The sequence below is a fragment of the Denticeps clupeoides genome, chromosome 19 (genome assembly GCF_900700375.1).
Source record: "Denticeps clupeoides chromosome 19, fDenClu1.1, whole genome shotgun sequence".
Taxonomy (NCBI): Eukaryota; Metazoa; Chordata; class Actinopteri; order Clupeiformes; family Denticipitidae; genus Denticeps; species Denticeps clupeoides.
Window position 1 is genome coordinate 13,145,321 of NC_041725.1, and position 17,402 is coordinate 13,162,722.

At 42.1% G+C, this 17,402-nt stretch overlaps 1 protein-coding gene across 3 annotated transcripts in view; it reads right to left on the bottom strand.

Annotated features, from left to right (window-relative positions):
• Positions 1 to 913: 913 nt before the first annotated feature.
• The window catches only part of dph1 (diphthamide biosynthesis 1), a 52,798-nt gene continuing 36,309 nt past the window's right edge, over positions 914 to 17,402 (bottom strand). For 2 of the 3 annotated variants that reach the window (XM_028962467.1, XM_028962468.1), the window contains exons 9-12: positions 15,784 to 15,884; positions 6,497 to 6,575; positions 4,277 to 4,411; positions 914 to 3,916 (exon numbers count right to left, since the gene is read on the bottom strand). In XM_028962467.1, the coding sequence (XP_028818300.1) occupies positions 3,842 to 3,916; positions 4,277 to 4,411; positions 6,497 to 6,575; positions 15,784 to 15,884 (390 nt within the window). In that variant the 3' untranslated portion in view covers positions 914 to 3,841. The remainder of the gene's footprint in view (positions 3,917 to 4,276; positions 4,412 to 6,496; positions 6,576 to 15,783; positions 15,885 to 17,402) is intronic. The other variant, XR_003743214.1, reaches the window with a different exon arrangement.

Consider the following 17,402-nt stretch of genomic DNA (forward strand, 5'->3'; position numbering starts at 1 on the left):
CCAGCATGATGAAATCCACGTGGCAGGTTGAAAGCGGAATTTTGGAATGGGAACATTTTGTGAAACCTTTCATAAAATATGAAGCAGAATTGCTGGTTCATATTACATCTGGTGTCCAAACGCAACAAAAATGCTGGTCATTAATAAACATGCTTTTAAAGACAGCTAATTATGAACCAGAACAACAAAAGAACCATATATTATTTCTCCAGAATAAAAAGCTACAAAGCCTTCTTGTGGGTCCAAGTGAGAATCTGAAATGAGTCATGGTTCTTAATTGGGACAAAAAATATTAATTCATAATTTAATTAAAGTACAGTGAACTGGAAAGTCATGGGTTCTGATCGACCAATTAACGAGATTTGGGTTGAGATACACATGTGAGCCAGACATTCGGGATGGTGGTAAGCTGGTGCTGTAGTGCTTCCTCAATGAAATATTATCACTTTTTAAACCACTGTCATGCTCAGTAGGATCGGTGTTAAAAGTAATGATACAAAAAAAAATTAAACACAAAAACACACCAATTAACATAACTCCAGCATATACTTTTATTGCTCACCATGCCACACACTGGTCTGTACAGGGGAGAAATTCACACATTGGTAGTAGGGTGGTAGTAGCTTCTTGGGTAACTCGCCTATGAACCAGAAGACCCAGGTTCAAATCCCAACGACTACCATTGCGTCCCTGAGCAAGACACTTAACCCTGAGTGTCTCCTGGGAGACGGTCCCTGTCACTACTGATTGTAAGTTGCTCTCGATAAGGGGCGTCTGATAGATGCTATAAATGTAAATTCCCCAGTTCTTCCATCAAAATGTTTGTAGTATAGTACTACATTTCTTGGTATAATTATAATACAGAAAAACATTAATGCTGTTTTAAGCAGAGGTTAATTTTATTACGGAGCAGAAAACATGATACTACAGCAAAAAGTCCACATTCTTTGCACCAGTGTAAAAATAACATGTATCCTGTCATCCCAGTTCCAAAATCCGAAATGGTGTATTCTGGCCTGCAACAGAATTTCTAGGAGATTTAAACCGATCCACTGTTTCGTGGAAGGTGGCCAGATTCGAGGAACTTCCTGCTGGAGATCGATTGACGAGCTTCATGGAAACAGCGGCCAGAATAGGAAAAGCATTCCTAGGAACAGGGATATTTAAAGCAGTGGCAAGCACGAACTCTAGCTTGAAAACAACCAGCACCCAAATTTGACAACATTCCTCAAAACAACATTAGATGATCTTTGCATTGATTGATTTTAAAATCCATAGGCCACACCCACTCCACTGCTCAGAAGAAATGAAAGGCATCAGAAACTCTGAAATATACAATAACAAATTGTATATGTATGGTTTTGTCAGGCCATATGACACAAATATAGTTTTAAACCATAAATATAGTTTATAAAGTGATATTTTGTGATAATTTCAAATTCAATTATACATGTTATTGTGCTGCTTGACTTCTTGTTCATTTTATGGATAACTACATATATAATTAAACAAAAAGAGAGGCTTGTTACCATTTTAGTTATTAGCCTCAAATGCTCATTCCAGCCAAATAGGAAGTCCAGTGAAGGTGACTTTCAATTATTTAATCAAAAATACATACACTTGTTCAATGAGAATAGCTGATCAATTTTTTAGAAAATTTAGATAATCAATATTTAAATATCTCTTAAAAGTAATGATGTATTGAATTTAAAAAAGTGTAAACACCAAAAACACACCCATTAACATAACTCCAGCATTCTTTATTGCTCACCACACTGGTCTGTATAGGGGAGAAATTCACACAAAACAGAATAGCTGTTCAATATTTTAATATCTCTTTCCTACAAAGCCAAAGAAGAAGTGTCTGGGTAAAAAATGATCACATTAATAATCACAAAGTTCCCTTTGAGTTTGGAATGTGCTGTTTCAGGCTGGGTAAAAATGAGTCTTACAGCTATTATTTAACATTAAATGTGACACCACACGGGCTTTAATTGTCATGTCTTACAGTTTGGCTGACTTGTTAACACATTAAAGGTCCCTTTGGTGGGCCATTAAAGCCCACCAAAGAGTTGGTATTTCAGGTTGGTATTTCATGTATTTAGTGCATTAATAACCAGCTACTGAATAAAGAGTGGCTGTCTGTGATGCAGACTCCAGTAGTATTAGGTGCTAGACACCAAGAAATTAATTTAGGTTTTTATTGAGACAATTGTTGAGATTGTCCAGGGTTTCCTATGTCCTCAGCCAGAAGCATATTGCCCTCTACAGGCTAAAACTAGCTGTTACAATAGAAAACAATAATTTATTTTTGCCATGAATTTGCTGGTAAATAGTGATCTTTGGGAATAAACTTTCAATAAATCGTCTCCTTTATACTGTTACATACATTTTTCCATTATATCGCCTAAACCAAGGGTCAACCACCATGGCTCTTGAGCTGCATACAGCTCTTTGGTCTTTACACTGTGGCTCAATGTAAAAAAATAAAATAAAATTCTGTGCATTTTAATTTTGTCTGTTGTTTTTACAGTCACGTTTAAAATTCTGAAGCCTCATGGGGTGAGAAAACAGTTCTTTACACTATTTAAGTGTTAAATGATTTGCATTAAGTTGATAAGTAAGTTGTGTAGAGTTAGTATAACCCATGTCCGGCCAGGGTTTTAGACTTGCCGAAAAGTTGCCGACCCCTGGCTCAACCATACCAGCACATTTAACACAGAACACAACAATCCATTCTGTTCCACTAAGCAACACACCCCAACCGGTATATTAATGTTCCACTTCCGACTAAAACCTGAGGCTAGGACCTATACAAAAAATTTATATACAATTCTCCAGGTATTTATTCTTTATTTTACACATTATTGTCATACAGGGTGGACAGAATGAAAAATATATATGCATACACATATTTAAACCAGAAAATGTTGGAAAAACAGTGGTGGGGCGTGAGCTTCCAGCTGGGCGCTATGGTAAGCACTTAATTCACACAAGCCAGAAGTTAGTATAAATTATGCATAACATTAAATTCACAGTAACCTACTGTGTGGTGCATTAAGCAGTCCTAAGCAAAAAAAAAAAAAAAAAAGTTTAATTGATTGCATAATTAATATGTTCCAAAAATTGAACCTTGAGGTGAATTCCCTATGGAGAGAACGTTACCCCTAAGGAAAACGGCTAATTAGCTTCGCTCAGAGTGTGTGGAAATAGAAAACGAAGAGGTAAGCACAACTTCCAGCACAGTCATGCATCCATTTTCTACTTAGTTTTCATTAGATTTAGTTCAATTTTCTTTAATTATTATGAATCAATACAATATTTTTATATTACTGCTTTTTGCTGTTTATTTTAGAAAAAAAAATCCCATATCTTCATATCTACTGGATGTAAGACATTTCCATGAAACTTGATAAAGAAGTGAAAAAAACATAAATAGATTTACAGTCTATACAGAAAGACCTAAATTAATTGAGCACTGTAGACAGTTCTGAGAAAACAGTCACTGCTTCCATTAATTCCATCTTTAATAGAGACTGAAGGTCACTAATGCTTCTTCCACAGCTCGGCTTACTGCATTTAAATAAAACCACCCACATGTTGCTATTTATCCAACAAAATAGACCAGCAAATCCCTCCATCCATCCACGCTGCAAGATGAACCTTTCCGTTTCATGCAGGGTTTTGAGTTCTTGCACAGTGTCAAGGAGAATCTGCCTCAAGGCCCTACACAAGTTAAAGTGATACACAGCCAACATATGCACAGGCCTCCCATTGGCCGGGTTGTATCCTGCAGATGGAAGATAAGATCTGGTTGGCTGTCAGCGCCGTGGCGCACCCCTCATTCCCCTTTGCAGCTGCAAGGGGCGCTCTGTTCACGTCCACAGTGTCTGGTTGAAGGGTTGGATTCATTCTTCTGTAAATGCAAAGACAACATGCACCTGAGCTAATAATAAATAAAAATAAATAAATACAATAAACCACACATATACTGAAATGCAGTATTTATTTAATATCTCAAACTAGCAGGTCACATGACCAGAGCATTCCGTTTTAGAAACAGCCATAGGCCTGATGAATTATAAATTAAAAGAACAGATCTACTGCAATATTCCTCTGCTCATCTGTATTCCTGCCTGATAAAAGCTGGGACCAGCACAACCACGAGCACGCCACTGGGTGTCACAATAGCAACGTTCAGCAAACTTTTTTTAAAATCAAATTCATCTTGACCTTGTTTCCTTTTTCCCCACATTTGTGTTGCCAGACCACACACCTGAGTCTGCCGCCGCGCTGGCCTGGCTGGCTGGTTGTCCGGGTGATTGGGAGCCCAGGGTCCTAGGCTTTGATTGGAGTAGAAGTCCATGGGATACACCCCCTCCCAGCCGATTTGCTGGAGAGCCACGGCGGCCTGAAAAAAAAAGTAAGTAAGTAGGGAGTGAGTAAAAGGGAGGCAAAACAACCTGGGTCCCAATGGGACCCTGATAAAAAAAAAAAATTAAATGCGACTGGGGTAAAAAAAAAAAAAAAAGGTGTGGGGTGGATGAAAACCAGAGCAGCACAAGAGATTCAGCAGTACAATGGTGCCAAAACACCGGAACTGGATAAAACATGAACTGTGTCACATAATCGGCCCGCCCATCAGGCTGCAGAATGCGCCAGATGTCTGCAGGCTGAATAAGAACCACAGGTGACGCATGGTGGACTCCGATGCATTCTGGGACGCTCTCTGTGGTGCATGGATAAGCATTTGTGAGCTTTGTCCAATGATGATATTTATACATTCAATTAGCACGTAAAAACACTGGACTGTTTGCTCGCCCACATATAATTAATGCAATACTCCCGAGCACCGGGGAAGATGGGGTTCTGAACAGATCCTATCTCACACTGTGAAATCCCTTCCTGATAAACAAACTCCACATAATAAGCTTAATACAGCCCAGCCTTTTATTGATCCCAGTTTACATTTCCTCTCTGGAGCTTTAGAGCTGGAAGTAAAGTGTCTTTTAAAAAAATGCAGTCCTTTTTTTATTGTTCCAGGGTTATTAAAATGCAAGGATGTGGCATTTTCCTGCAAGAAACCAACCAGTCTGTTGGTTGCCAACCAAAAATGATCCCACAAAACAAACGAATTAGCTGTTAACAAAGCCAAAGAGCAAACGAATGAGAAGTTCTGGGCTTCACCAAGTTTCAATAAGTTACATTAAACACTCTTTAAAGAGCTTTTCCATATGTTCATTTTCAACATGAAAGAATTTTACGTTTTTCATTCGATTTTTTTAACATTCCATTACAACACGCTGGACTTAAGAAGAACGCAGATGGCTCGATTTTTGCAACAAACAACCAAAAAAGGACATAAAAGATGTCACTTCCACCATAAAGCATACTCTCTATCTATGCATTTTTTTCTCATTAGATATTATTAGCTCTCATTAGATATTATTGTTATTAATATTATTATTACTATCTAATAAAACATGATGTCTCTATAAGAAACCAAGACTCGACTCTCTCTTTTCATTTCACACACAGCTCCCTCACCACCTCTTCATCCCTCCTTCATTAGTCCTTCCATCATTTTCCTCAGACTCCATCCCCTAAGTACACTTCCTGTTCGTGGCTCTGCGTAGCTGCTCCTGCTAATCCGCCGCTGCTGACAGGGGTAGCGAGTATATAAATATAACATGAGACGCACTGAAAATAACCACTACAGCCCCCCCCTCCTCCGCATCCCTCATCCACTCCCTAATACCACTCAGAAAATGGGGACATGAGTGGATATGTTGGGAGGGAACACATGATGTGAATGAGTAATCTAATGCGGGCGTTAAGCGCTGTTCGATTTCCGACACTGAGGCAAGACTCAAGCTGCCACGGAGGAGCGCGAGATGTGTTGCTGTGGAGGCGCGCCGGGCCTGTACAGATTACGCTTACAGGGCTCCTGAACACCCCTGAAATGCAACATTCCACACACATAACAATCATTAGGATTGGCAGTTTGTATATACTGCATATAACCTACTTCTGTTAAACAAACACAATTTTAGTCGAATCTCTCTTTTCACTCATTGTAGATTTTTATTGCATGAGATTGTTAAATTTGAGATGCACTGTTTTTTTTATTCATATTTGCAGGTATGAAACAACTAATTTTGTGATGGTGGGTTCAACGTGTGTTGCAGGAAGCCGTCGAGCCGTGAAAAAGCGAGGGAGGCCAGCGGAGGGCGCTGCTCTCCTGCCGCTCCCAACTCCCTCCATCTCCCTCAAGCCGCTGAGCCCTGCAGCGTGTAAACAAGCGGAGCTTCAGCTGCCCACATTCACTTATTCAGCCGACCAACGTCTCGGAATCACCGGACAGCGTCCGCGGTGTTCCCCGGCATGAGGGCTGGGACAGAGAGTTACAGCGTTAAATAACGCAGGTTAGGGAGGACAGAGTGTGTTAAGCCAGCTATCCTTTCATGGGACTGTGGCTGCTGTGGGACACATGTACCTCATAAGGAGACAGCAGGGGTCTGGAGAAAGCCGTGCCCCAATCAATGGACAGACGAGGACACGCAATCTGCACCCACCTAAGGAGAGAGAGAGAGAGAGAGAGAGAAAGCTGCTGAGAGAGGGGGAGGATGAGCGCACGTTTGAGAAGCTGGGCACACCCGGCCCTGTGTTGTGAATGCGAATTGGTTCTGCATTAGTGTGCAGCTGGGACGCTCCCACTGAGATCCACCTGATACTTATGCTGGAGATCTCGCCGCAGATTTACACAGCTCTCATTAGATAAGGCCAGGCCGAGGAGCCGTGGCAAGGCAGCCTCGAGACCTTCAAGATTATCGCTTTGAGATGGTGGTAAACAAAAGGGTGGGGCCGCAGAAAAAGGAGAGGGGCAGTTTAGCTTCCATGGATATACCCTGGACATGGGGGGAGCAAATAAGGAGGGGACGGGGCAAATCAAGCCTAACAAGAGTACGTGCAATTCATTTAATATACAGAATTATCAATATTTATATAGAAATACGCTGACATAGATAAACAAAGTGTAACTCTAGGTCATATTAGTATTGTCATATAAGGAATCACCACTACAACCGTTAAAGAACACCATGAAACAGAAGGCTGTAATCTGAATGAAGAGGAACGGCTGCACATTGGTGACAGAGGATTACTTGGCAAATCAGTGATTAATATTTTAAGTCACCAGTTGTTTGCACTACTGTACCAAAGCTCAGTACAAAGTTCGTCTCCTTCAGGAACCTGCCTGTCTGTCTATGAGTGCGTTTTTTCACTTCAAGAGGAGAATGGAGGAAAAAAGGGGGGAAAAAGGCAGGTAGCCGGCACAAACCACTGAACCAGTGTACCACTCTGGTAAAAAGCACACCTGAACAACAGAAAGTTTAAATGGGCCTTATTAAATTTAAATAGTTAGGTTGAACTTTGTCCGCGACATACAGTACGGGACAAAAGTTTGGACACAAAGCGTGTTTTCTTTATTTTCATGACCATTTACGTTGGTAGATTCTCACTGAAGGCATCAAAACTATGAATGAACACATGTGTAGTTATGTACTTAACAAAAAAAGGTGAAATAACTGAAAACATGTTTTATTCTAGTTTCTTCAAAATAGCCGCCCTTTTCCCTGATTACTGCTTTGCACACTCTTGGCATTCTCTCCATGAGCTTCAAGAGGTCGTCACCTGAAATGGTTTTCCAACAGTCTTGAAGGAGTTCCCAGAGGACTTGTTGGCCCCTTTGCCTTCACTCTGCGGTCCAGCTCACCCCAAACCATCTCTATTGGGTTCAGGTCCGGTGACTGTGGAGACCAGGTCTCCACTTTTTGTTAAGTACATAACTCCACATGTGCTCATTCACAGTTTTGATGTCTTCAGTGAGAATCTACCAATGTAAATGGTCATGGAAATAAAGAAAGATGTGTCCAAACTTTTGGCCTGTACTGTATTTTTGTGCACCCAAAATCTGCATCTGTATGTCTGCATACAAGAGTCACACAGTGGAAGTGGTATATTTGAAAAGTGCATTTCATTATTAAACTCAAATTATTTAATCAGATATCCAAAAATGACTTAAAAGGAACACTCAGTCCAGGTTGTGATGGCATTTAGTTATTCAGTGTCATATAAGGCTTTGAACATGAAAATGAGTTGTCAGATGATCAAGGTAACAAGGTACAAAGCTTTTCAAAAAGGCTACATCACCCCCATTGTTGTCTGTGAAATACATTGTGCCAAAATGAATTATTGAATTAGAAATGACATTTAGTATTCATTTAAATTTTTATACATGATGCCTTCTTGCATGGGATGCCATACCGAGTTGCATGTTTGGTATCCTGGAGATAGGTGTTCAAGACCGGTCTGGGTGATAGAACGCCCTCCTCATTAAACATACACGCAAATGTGGCAATAATAATACACTAAATTCTGTATAAACGCACAGGCAACAACACTAATGACGCATAATAGCACCCTAGAATCATTCGCTCTAAAATGGACCTGCGTAGTGCGCTGGTGAAAAGGACAAAACAACCAGCAGCACTGAAAGCCTCCATAAGAAGAACTCCTCCATAAGAGGCAACCAGCTTCCCACACATCAACATCTCCGCAAACGATCTCCCGTCTCTGCCCGCCACGAGCCGTGATAGATCCTGCCCCACACTCTTATTAGCACCTATTTCACAGCCAGATAAGACTACTTTTATAGACAATAGTCTCTTTTTATTGAACGCTGAGTGCAGGAGTCTGCAGGAGAAATAAGCATTTTCAGAAGTCAGTGCGCCCCCTTTTTAGGAATCAGTAGTAAATGGAATGGGGGTGGCCATGGAGGGTCACTCGGTCGAGCCGACCGAAATGTTCTTTGCTCACAACACAAGGTAAGCGGGAGGCTTGAAGACACGAGGGCAGGCAGCGCTGGGTTCTCCGAGCTCCCGCTCGGTTTCGTTCCTTATAAACACAGTATCTGATATCAGAGCTGCTCATTTTTCCACCTAATACACCTGCTGCAGATCTCCTCTCCCCATCGTGAGAACATTCCACCTTGGGCTCATTTTTTAAATGTTTATCATTACTCAATAGTTCCCTTTCTTAATAACCGGGAACACAAACGACAAAAGTCATCATCTCTAATTTGGTCCAGTATCAGCAAATCCTTCAAAAATGGAAACAAGGCACGCTTGGCCATAAGCACGAGTGAGTGATCTAAATGGCCATGTGGGAATGGCTGTTCCATAACCAGTGCCATTATTCAGATTACACACACCATTAGTACATACATGTGTACAAATGACCTTGCTATAGTGTCGGCCACAGCTCTGTGGACAGAGCGGTGGCTGATGGTGGCGAGGGCGCATGTCTTTCTGTCTGTAATGAAGGACTGGAGCGAAACGGATTAAAACAAATGAAGAAATGACTGGAAGGAGAAACTGTAGACTGGGGACAGGATGCAGTCTCAGCAATTTTATTCATATGGAGAGGGCAATAAAACATGATATGCAAATAACTAAATTATGCAATAAAATTTTATCATCACAAATTTCAAATTGGTCATGAAATGCTGATGATAATTGTCTGTGTACAAGGTGGGTGGGTGATTGGGGTTCTACGTTGGCTTTTTGCTGTTTGACTATGAATCCAGTTGAGTGGGTTAAAACTGAAGTGATTGAAAAGTGAAGTGATTGTCATTGTAAAGCATAACGAAATTTGTCCTCTGATATCTACCATCACCCTTGGTGAATAGTGGGCAGCCATGAAAGGCGTCCGGGGAGCAGTATGTGGGGACGGTGCTTTGCTCAGTGGCTCCTCAGCGGCACCTTGGCGGACCGGGATTCGAACCGGCAACCTTTCTGATTATGAGTCTGTTTTCTTACCCTTACTACTGATTCCTAAGAAGGAATCGGGAGCACACTGACTTATGAAAATGTTTATTTCTCCTGAAGACTCCTGGCCCAGTGGTTAAGGAAGCGGCCCCGTAATCAGAAGGTTGCCGGTTCGAATCCTGATCCGCCGAGGTGCCACTGAGTACATTTACAGCATTTATCAGATGCCCTTAGCCAGAGCAACTTACTATCAGTAGTGACAGAGACAGGGAAAGTTCCCCATGAGCAACTTTTGGTTAAGTGTCTTGCTCAGGGACACAATGGTAGTAAGTGGGATTTGAACCTGGGTCTTCTGGTTACCACTAGGCTACAACCCTAGTAAAGCACCGTCCTGCTCACACGTCCTGAGCACCTGTCATGGCTGCCCACTGCTTTCCAAGGGTGATGGTTAAAAGCAGAGGACGTATTTTGTTGTGTCACTGTGTGCTGTGCTGCAGTGTTTCACAATAACAATCACTTCACTTTCAATTTTCAATTTTTTACCCACTAAGCCACCACTGCCCCATACAAATTCCCCCGGCCTCGGAGGGCCTGAGAAGGAGCAGGAAAGCAGAACTCTTCCCTGAGAAACTGTTTAGCTCTGGAATGGATTCCTGATGAGTGCAGATGTTTCCATTTTTCTGAAAAAATTGTTGTCAATAAAACTACTTCTAGGCAGACTAGACTCTATCAAACTTTTTTAAAACAAATTTGTCAACTTAGTCAGATATCTGCACCACTGGTGCCGAAAGTATGGCCTGCCACACAAAACATTACCACACTACAAGTCTTACCAGGACATGTGTAATGTCAAATTTTACCACAGCATGGAAAAAATTTGACTGATCGCATCTCTAATTTCAGGTGACTTTTATTTCTTCCTCTGTAAAACACTGAAAATGTAAAAAAAGAAAAAAAAGAAAAAAAAAATATCGCCGTTAATCTATTCACAAAGTTGGGTTGGGAGCTGGGTCTATACTACGCAAGCTATTGTGCCGGAGTTAAACTATATGTATATTTCTTCTTTCTTGTGTCTTTTATTTTCTTATTTTCTAAAGACTTTTATTTTGTTTTTGAGACCCGGTTTAGTTCTCTTGGACACATGGCGTGAGTTGTGAGAGGTGCGTGGGGTTTGTGTGCAAAAAGTTATTTCTTTCATTTTAATTTATGTACATATTAGGAATATTTTGCATGTGTGTTGTTTTGTGAATATTTTTTTTATGTTCTTTTAATACTGTATATTGTAGAGAGATGTGCAGAAAGACGCGATGTGTGACGCAATGTTCTGACGCGACCTTGCTTTTTGTACAGGAATGCAGTATTGTAAATTGTGAATGCTTTATGTTAATGTTCAGTTCTCTTGGACACATGGCGTTAGTTGTGAGAGAGAGAGGTGCAGAAAGACGCGGTGTGTGACGCGATGTTCTGACGCGACCTTGCTTTTTGTACAGAATACACTTTGCACAGAAATTCTCTTGGGTGTCAGCTCATCATTTGTGGTTCAAGAAATGAAATCAAAAAGTTACACAACGCAGAAGGAGAACCGCTACACGATGATGACTTTCACCTTGATATTTTAGCGCGGATGTATACCTAGCCGAATTGCACTGTAGGGGGCGAGAACGAGTCTTCCAACTGTGAAATTACCACATCATTTACATTTACATTTACAGCATTTATCAGACACCCTTATCCAGAGCGACTTACAATCAGTAGTTACAGGGACAGTCTCCCTGGAGCAATTTAGGGTTAAGTGTCTTGCTCAGGGACACAATGGTAGTAAGTGGGATTTGAACCTGGGTCTTCTGGTTCATAGGCGAGTGTGTTACCCACTAGGCTACTACCACATCAAACGTGACGTGGCTATTAAACTGAATAAACAGTTGGTAAACACAAGTACATCTTATTGAACATCATTTATTTTCATCACCAATTATCATAATAGAACAGCTTTCTCAAGCAGTTTGTGATGCATTTTGGAAACAGGAGATGAGCCCCTGGTCTAATGCGCCACCTGGCTTGAGAAACCCGTTCTCAAAGACTTACTTTTAGTCATTATTTGGGTAGCACACATATTCTGAATGCCTTCGGCAGAATTCAAATGAGCCATTTTAATCTAGATTAATCTAGATTAATCTAAAAACTAGATTAATCTAGATTAATTTAGATTACTCTATATTAATCTAGATTAATTCCAAGATTACAGTGAGATTAATCTAGATTAAGAAAATTAATCTATGACCACCTCTAATTTATTTACAACCTGATAGAATACAGGTGCAGATGTGCATTCTGTAATTCATTTGGAACAAAATGCACTTTACCCTGAGCCTAAACATTGTGTGTGAAAGTGTCGCGCCATGATGACTAAACCTGTAATTAGTGAAAGGGAGTCAGACGAATGAATCGGTATAAATGTACAATTTATTCTGTCACCGAAATAATCACCCCTTCTGAGACAAAAGTGCACCTCTGCTCATCCCTTCCATTTTATTTAACCTCCTTTTCAACATCAGATCGGAAGAGAAGGAGAGGCTCTATCTCTGCTGATGACAGAGCTGCAGCCGGGCGCTGAAGAGCCCCATCAGAGCAGAGAATGGAGGTCTGATGAAGATGCTCTCCAGCTGAGCACCACCCGACACACAGGCCTGCAGAGGACGCCCCACATGGCAAGACGAAACTCTGGGACTGGGCGGCGCCCGCGTTACAACGGCTCCACTTTCAAATGAACAACACAATCAGACCAGTGCAGAAATGCACAATTAACTTTAAGACTGCAACAGTGATCTTAAATCCCAGAGTTAATCACTCCAGCATAATTAAATTACAACACCTCTCACTGGTTTCAATGAACCAATAGTAAAGGCATAATGTTGATACAATAGAAAGAACCGTATAGTTACTCAGTCAAGACGACCTCTCCCATCATGGTGGTTGAACACAAGCGATGTAGTTAAGATAAGTGCATAAGTGTTCAGGGTTCATGGCAATAAATTTGCACAATTAAATAATCTATTATCTAAGCCATAAAGGCTTTTCCTATCCAGTGTAATATTAGGAAGCACCACTAGGTGGAACAGCCTTGGGCTAAATTCATAAGCGAGAAGTCAGGCAATCGAGATAACTTAGAAAACAATTTCATCTACAGATTTCATATAACCAACCTGAGCTGATATTATTACATTATATTAATGAGAAAGTTCATATACTAAAAACATTTTAGCTAATTTTAATGCACTGAGGTCTCAAAACATATTGATAAAACAACACACTACTCAATAATTGGAAACGCATAGCAGCAGTGATCCAAAATCCCAGAGTTAATTACTCCATAGTAAATCATGTAATTACACTGCTTTAAATAAATGAACGGGGAATGCATAATGCTGATATAACAAAACTTGCCATATAGGTAGAATGTGGTTATGTGCTATGTGGTTAAGTGTGCCAGTGCTCAGGGATCGGAGAGAGACATTGAAAGCCCAGGGACAGTATGTAATTATACACAATAAAATGCTACCTAATGGATTCTGTATAGGACTATGAGGGAGGGTTGAGTGTGTGGGCCAGCACTTGCTCTGTCTCTCACTCTCTCCTCCCTCACACTCTTCCAGCCGCCTTTGAAATCCATGCCCACAGGTGCCCGCTGTTTTCCCCAAGCAGGCCCGAAGTTCAGCCAGAACTTAGTTCAAACGCAGGTGAAGCCCGGCGCTCCACGTGACCTTTCGCTCCGCACATTCCTGTCTCCGGTGACTATGTATATAAACCAGAATCGAACCGAAGAGCCGGACTTTGAAGCAATGCGGGCGAGTCTCGGAGGCCTGCTTATAAACGAACACGACTCCGGCACCAGGGCTCCGGCGCTGGGGGCTGGATGTTCCCCACCACTGATTCCCACCTCCAGTCTTTTAGCCGGGGGCCTTCAGAAGCTCTCCACAGCCTTTGTAGAGCTCTAGTATTTTTTGCCATGAAGTGGACACACATTGTTCGCCTTTGCAGCACCCACACAGCCTCGAACGCTGGCGTGCAGCAAACCGTGGCTCGTTAACGACTTCGGCTTGAGTTTTAGAGCGCCGTCGTGATGGAACAGAAGATCTGCAGTGCCAGGCGAGAACAGCTTGCCTTCACCCGTGTCAAAATGACCCATTCAGTGTGCTACTGTACACAGATGTGGGTGGTAGAAGCCTAGTGGGTAACACACTCGCCTATGAACCAGAAGACCCGGGTTCGAATCCCACTTACTACCATTGTGTCCCTGAGCAAGACACTTAACCCTAAGTTGCTCCAGGGAGACTGTCCCTGCAATACTGATTGTAAGTCGCTCTGGATAAGGGCGTCTGATAAATGCTGTAAATGTAAATGTAGATGTGAGAAAGCACGCCCAACACGCCAAAATCCCCCACTTTTCCACCGCACCTCCGACTCCTTCTCTCCTTTTTGGACCTTCTGTCCTCCTCCCTCCCACTCCAGCCTCTCAAGCTCGTTACTACTATAGAACAAGGCGGACCTGCAGGAGCGTGTGTGTATGAGTGTTCAACTTCAGGATCCCGAAACAGTCTTGATATGCAAGCCGGAGCACATCACACACCTGCTTTAGAATCTCATTGGTTGAGCGTTGGAGGTGCTGGACACTCGACGCGGCATGTTTATACAGCCGCCAGGCATTCGTCACCGAGTAAACAGCTATCATGGCCGCAGACCAGGAGTCTGAAAGAGTCTGAAGTGTCTGGAGCTCCGTCGGTGATGCTGGGTCAGCGGGCCGCTTATGATCGTGATCACAAAGCCGGTGGTGTTAAAGCGGAGATGTGGGTGTCGGCATATGGTGTGCTTTCTGAGTCCTGACCTTGTGTTAACCGAGAGCGCTGAAAACGTAAACCGAAACCCTCCCTGCATGATTCACGTTTTCCAAAACTGCTCTTGATCACAAAGAATGTTATTCAGGATCTCCTTACGCCGTGGAATTTTAATAGTCTATGTTTCAGTGTTGTCATCGTTTTTATTCCTATTCAATAGCCATTCGTGCCATACATAAGCTACGACTGCGATATATTTTGAGAGCAGAGCGGATATCCTGAGATCACAACGTATTAAATAGCCTTCTACTTTATTTACCCCGTTTATTCTAGCCGCGACGCAAACTGCCGACCATCTGCTACCTACCTGACCGGTGAGTGAATGATGTTGCTTAGCAACAATGCCAACGTATGATCATTGATGGAACACTGTAGTAACATGCTCAACAAGATCAGGAGGAGGATGTTTAACATGTGGTCAAGATAGTTCTCTAGGTGACTAAAACTGCAGCTTTTCTAAAACATCTGAATGTCTAAATATGGGTGGTAGTAGCCTAGTGAACCAGAAGACCCGGGTTCAAATCCCACTACCATTGTGTCCTTGAGCAAGACACTTAACCCTAAGTTGCTCCAGGGGGGGACTGTCCCTGTAACTACTGATTGTAAGTCGCTCTGGGTAAGGGCGTCTGATAAATGCTGTAAATGTAAATGTAAATATCTGTATGGTCAAAATTGGTATTTTTATACTTGTGAGAAAAGAATTCTATGGGTATGGCTTGTTTGACGTGTTGTCTGTGTTTATTACGAATGTCACCAATAATTGATCAATAAATGTACCACACCTTTTTATATATTTTCAAGAAACAATAACCCTGCTTTTAAATCAGATATCAATGAATTCTGATAAATAATGTCTGGAACAAAAACTTTAAAACAGCTCCACATAGTTGTGCATCCTTACATGTCAATTAGCCTTCTCAGATTAGCCTTCTATTTGTTCAGGGCTCAGCTGAACTCGAAACATCTGGTTTTCCAATGCATGAATTCCTTTTCCCCCCAGGCAGCATTAAATGGTGAAAACGTAGCAAGTGTGCATCCATGAATTTTTACCACCGTTCACTTACGCATCCACGTCGGCCATCAGTTCCAGCTTGCTGGGGAATATCTCCGACAACAGAACCCTGGTGAAGGACTTGCCCTGGGATGCAAGCTTGGACTCCAGGTGCTGAAAAGGGACAAGGGTGTAAGTGAGGTGGGGCATGCTCGTAAGGTCTGAACGCATTCAATCAATAGAGTATGTTTGACCGAACCAAAGAACATATATACACACACACACACACACACACACACCACTCAGCACTCAGAGGAGTCCTCCAGAAAACTCTGGTTGGCAGTTTCCTTTATTTCAGTTACTCAGGACAACGCTTAATTGCACAGCTCACAGTGACTGTGGCCAGTCAAGCAAGAGAAAATACAACAGCCCTTAAAAGAAAAAAAGAAAAGATCAATGGGCAGCACAGTTCTGGAAGATAAAGGAGTGTACTGCCGTGTTCCAGAACCACTCTTTGAAGTGCGAAGCCCAGTGGACCACACATATTACCGGTGAAAATCTCCAGACATCAGTGGGGAGACGGCTAGGTGAGTGACTGGCTTCAAAGGCTCTGCAGCGTGCGAAATGTTAGCTGATCAGTTTTTATTCCCTTTATCATGTCCTGAGCGGAAGATCGGCCTCCCAACATGAGGGTGGCAGCCCTAGCCCTATGTCCTAAGCCACTAGTCATCTGCATAGCCTAGAGTAACCTCTGCAAAAACATATTCTAATCGGTTCCCATTTTTATGACAGCAAAAAAATAAATAAAATCTCAAAAAGGTGTCACACACCTGTCAGTAACAAATGCCTCCCCATGTCACATTATCTCCCAGTTCCCTAATGGGAATAAGCACCAGCATTCATGCAAATCTGAACAAAGTCATAGGGAACAGAGTTCAACCAGGACGAACACACCCTCCTAAAAAGATCCTTGCAGGTTTTATAAAAAAAAAAAAAAAAGTGAAGTGATTGTCACTGATACACAGCAGCACAGCACACGGTGCACACAGTGAAATTTGTCCTCTGGACTTAACCCATCACCCTGAGTGAGCAGTGGGCAGCCATGACAGGCACCCGGGGAGCAGTGTGTGGGGACGGTGCTTTGCTCAGTGGCACCTTGGACAATCAGGACTTGAACCGGCAACCTTCTGACTACGAGGTCGATTACGGGGCTTTATGTGGTAAAGAGATTTGGATTAAGATTTTGTAATGAGTTAAAAGTTTGTAATGAGTGGATGGTGTCATGAATGTGGAATAGAGATGAAAGAGCTTGTGTAGGTGGAGATCAGCAAACCCAATCACGGGGCGGCGCGGAAAGGGCACGTGAATTACAACCTGTTTGTTCTACGAGCGATAACTGGTCAAAGCACGATAATACACAAGGAAAGACAAGAGAGGCAGAATTAGGACAAGATGAGAGGGTAAAGGACAGTCGATGAATGTTGCCAAGTCATGCAGGTGATTGGCCAAAAATGACAGAGCAGTGACTGCAGGTATTCAGCTCATTCTCATCTGGAGGGATGGATGGAGGAATGGAGTGATGACATGATCTGATTTGGATGGGTGGAAGCATGGATGGATGATATACAGTACTGTGCAGTGGAATTCTGCAATATTTAGGAGAATCAATATTTGATCAGTATTTGACATAAG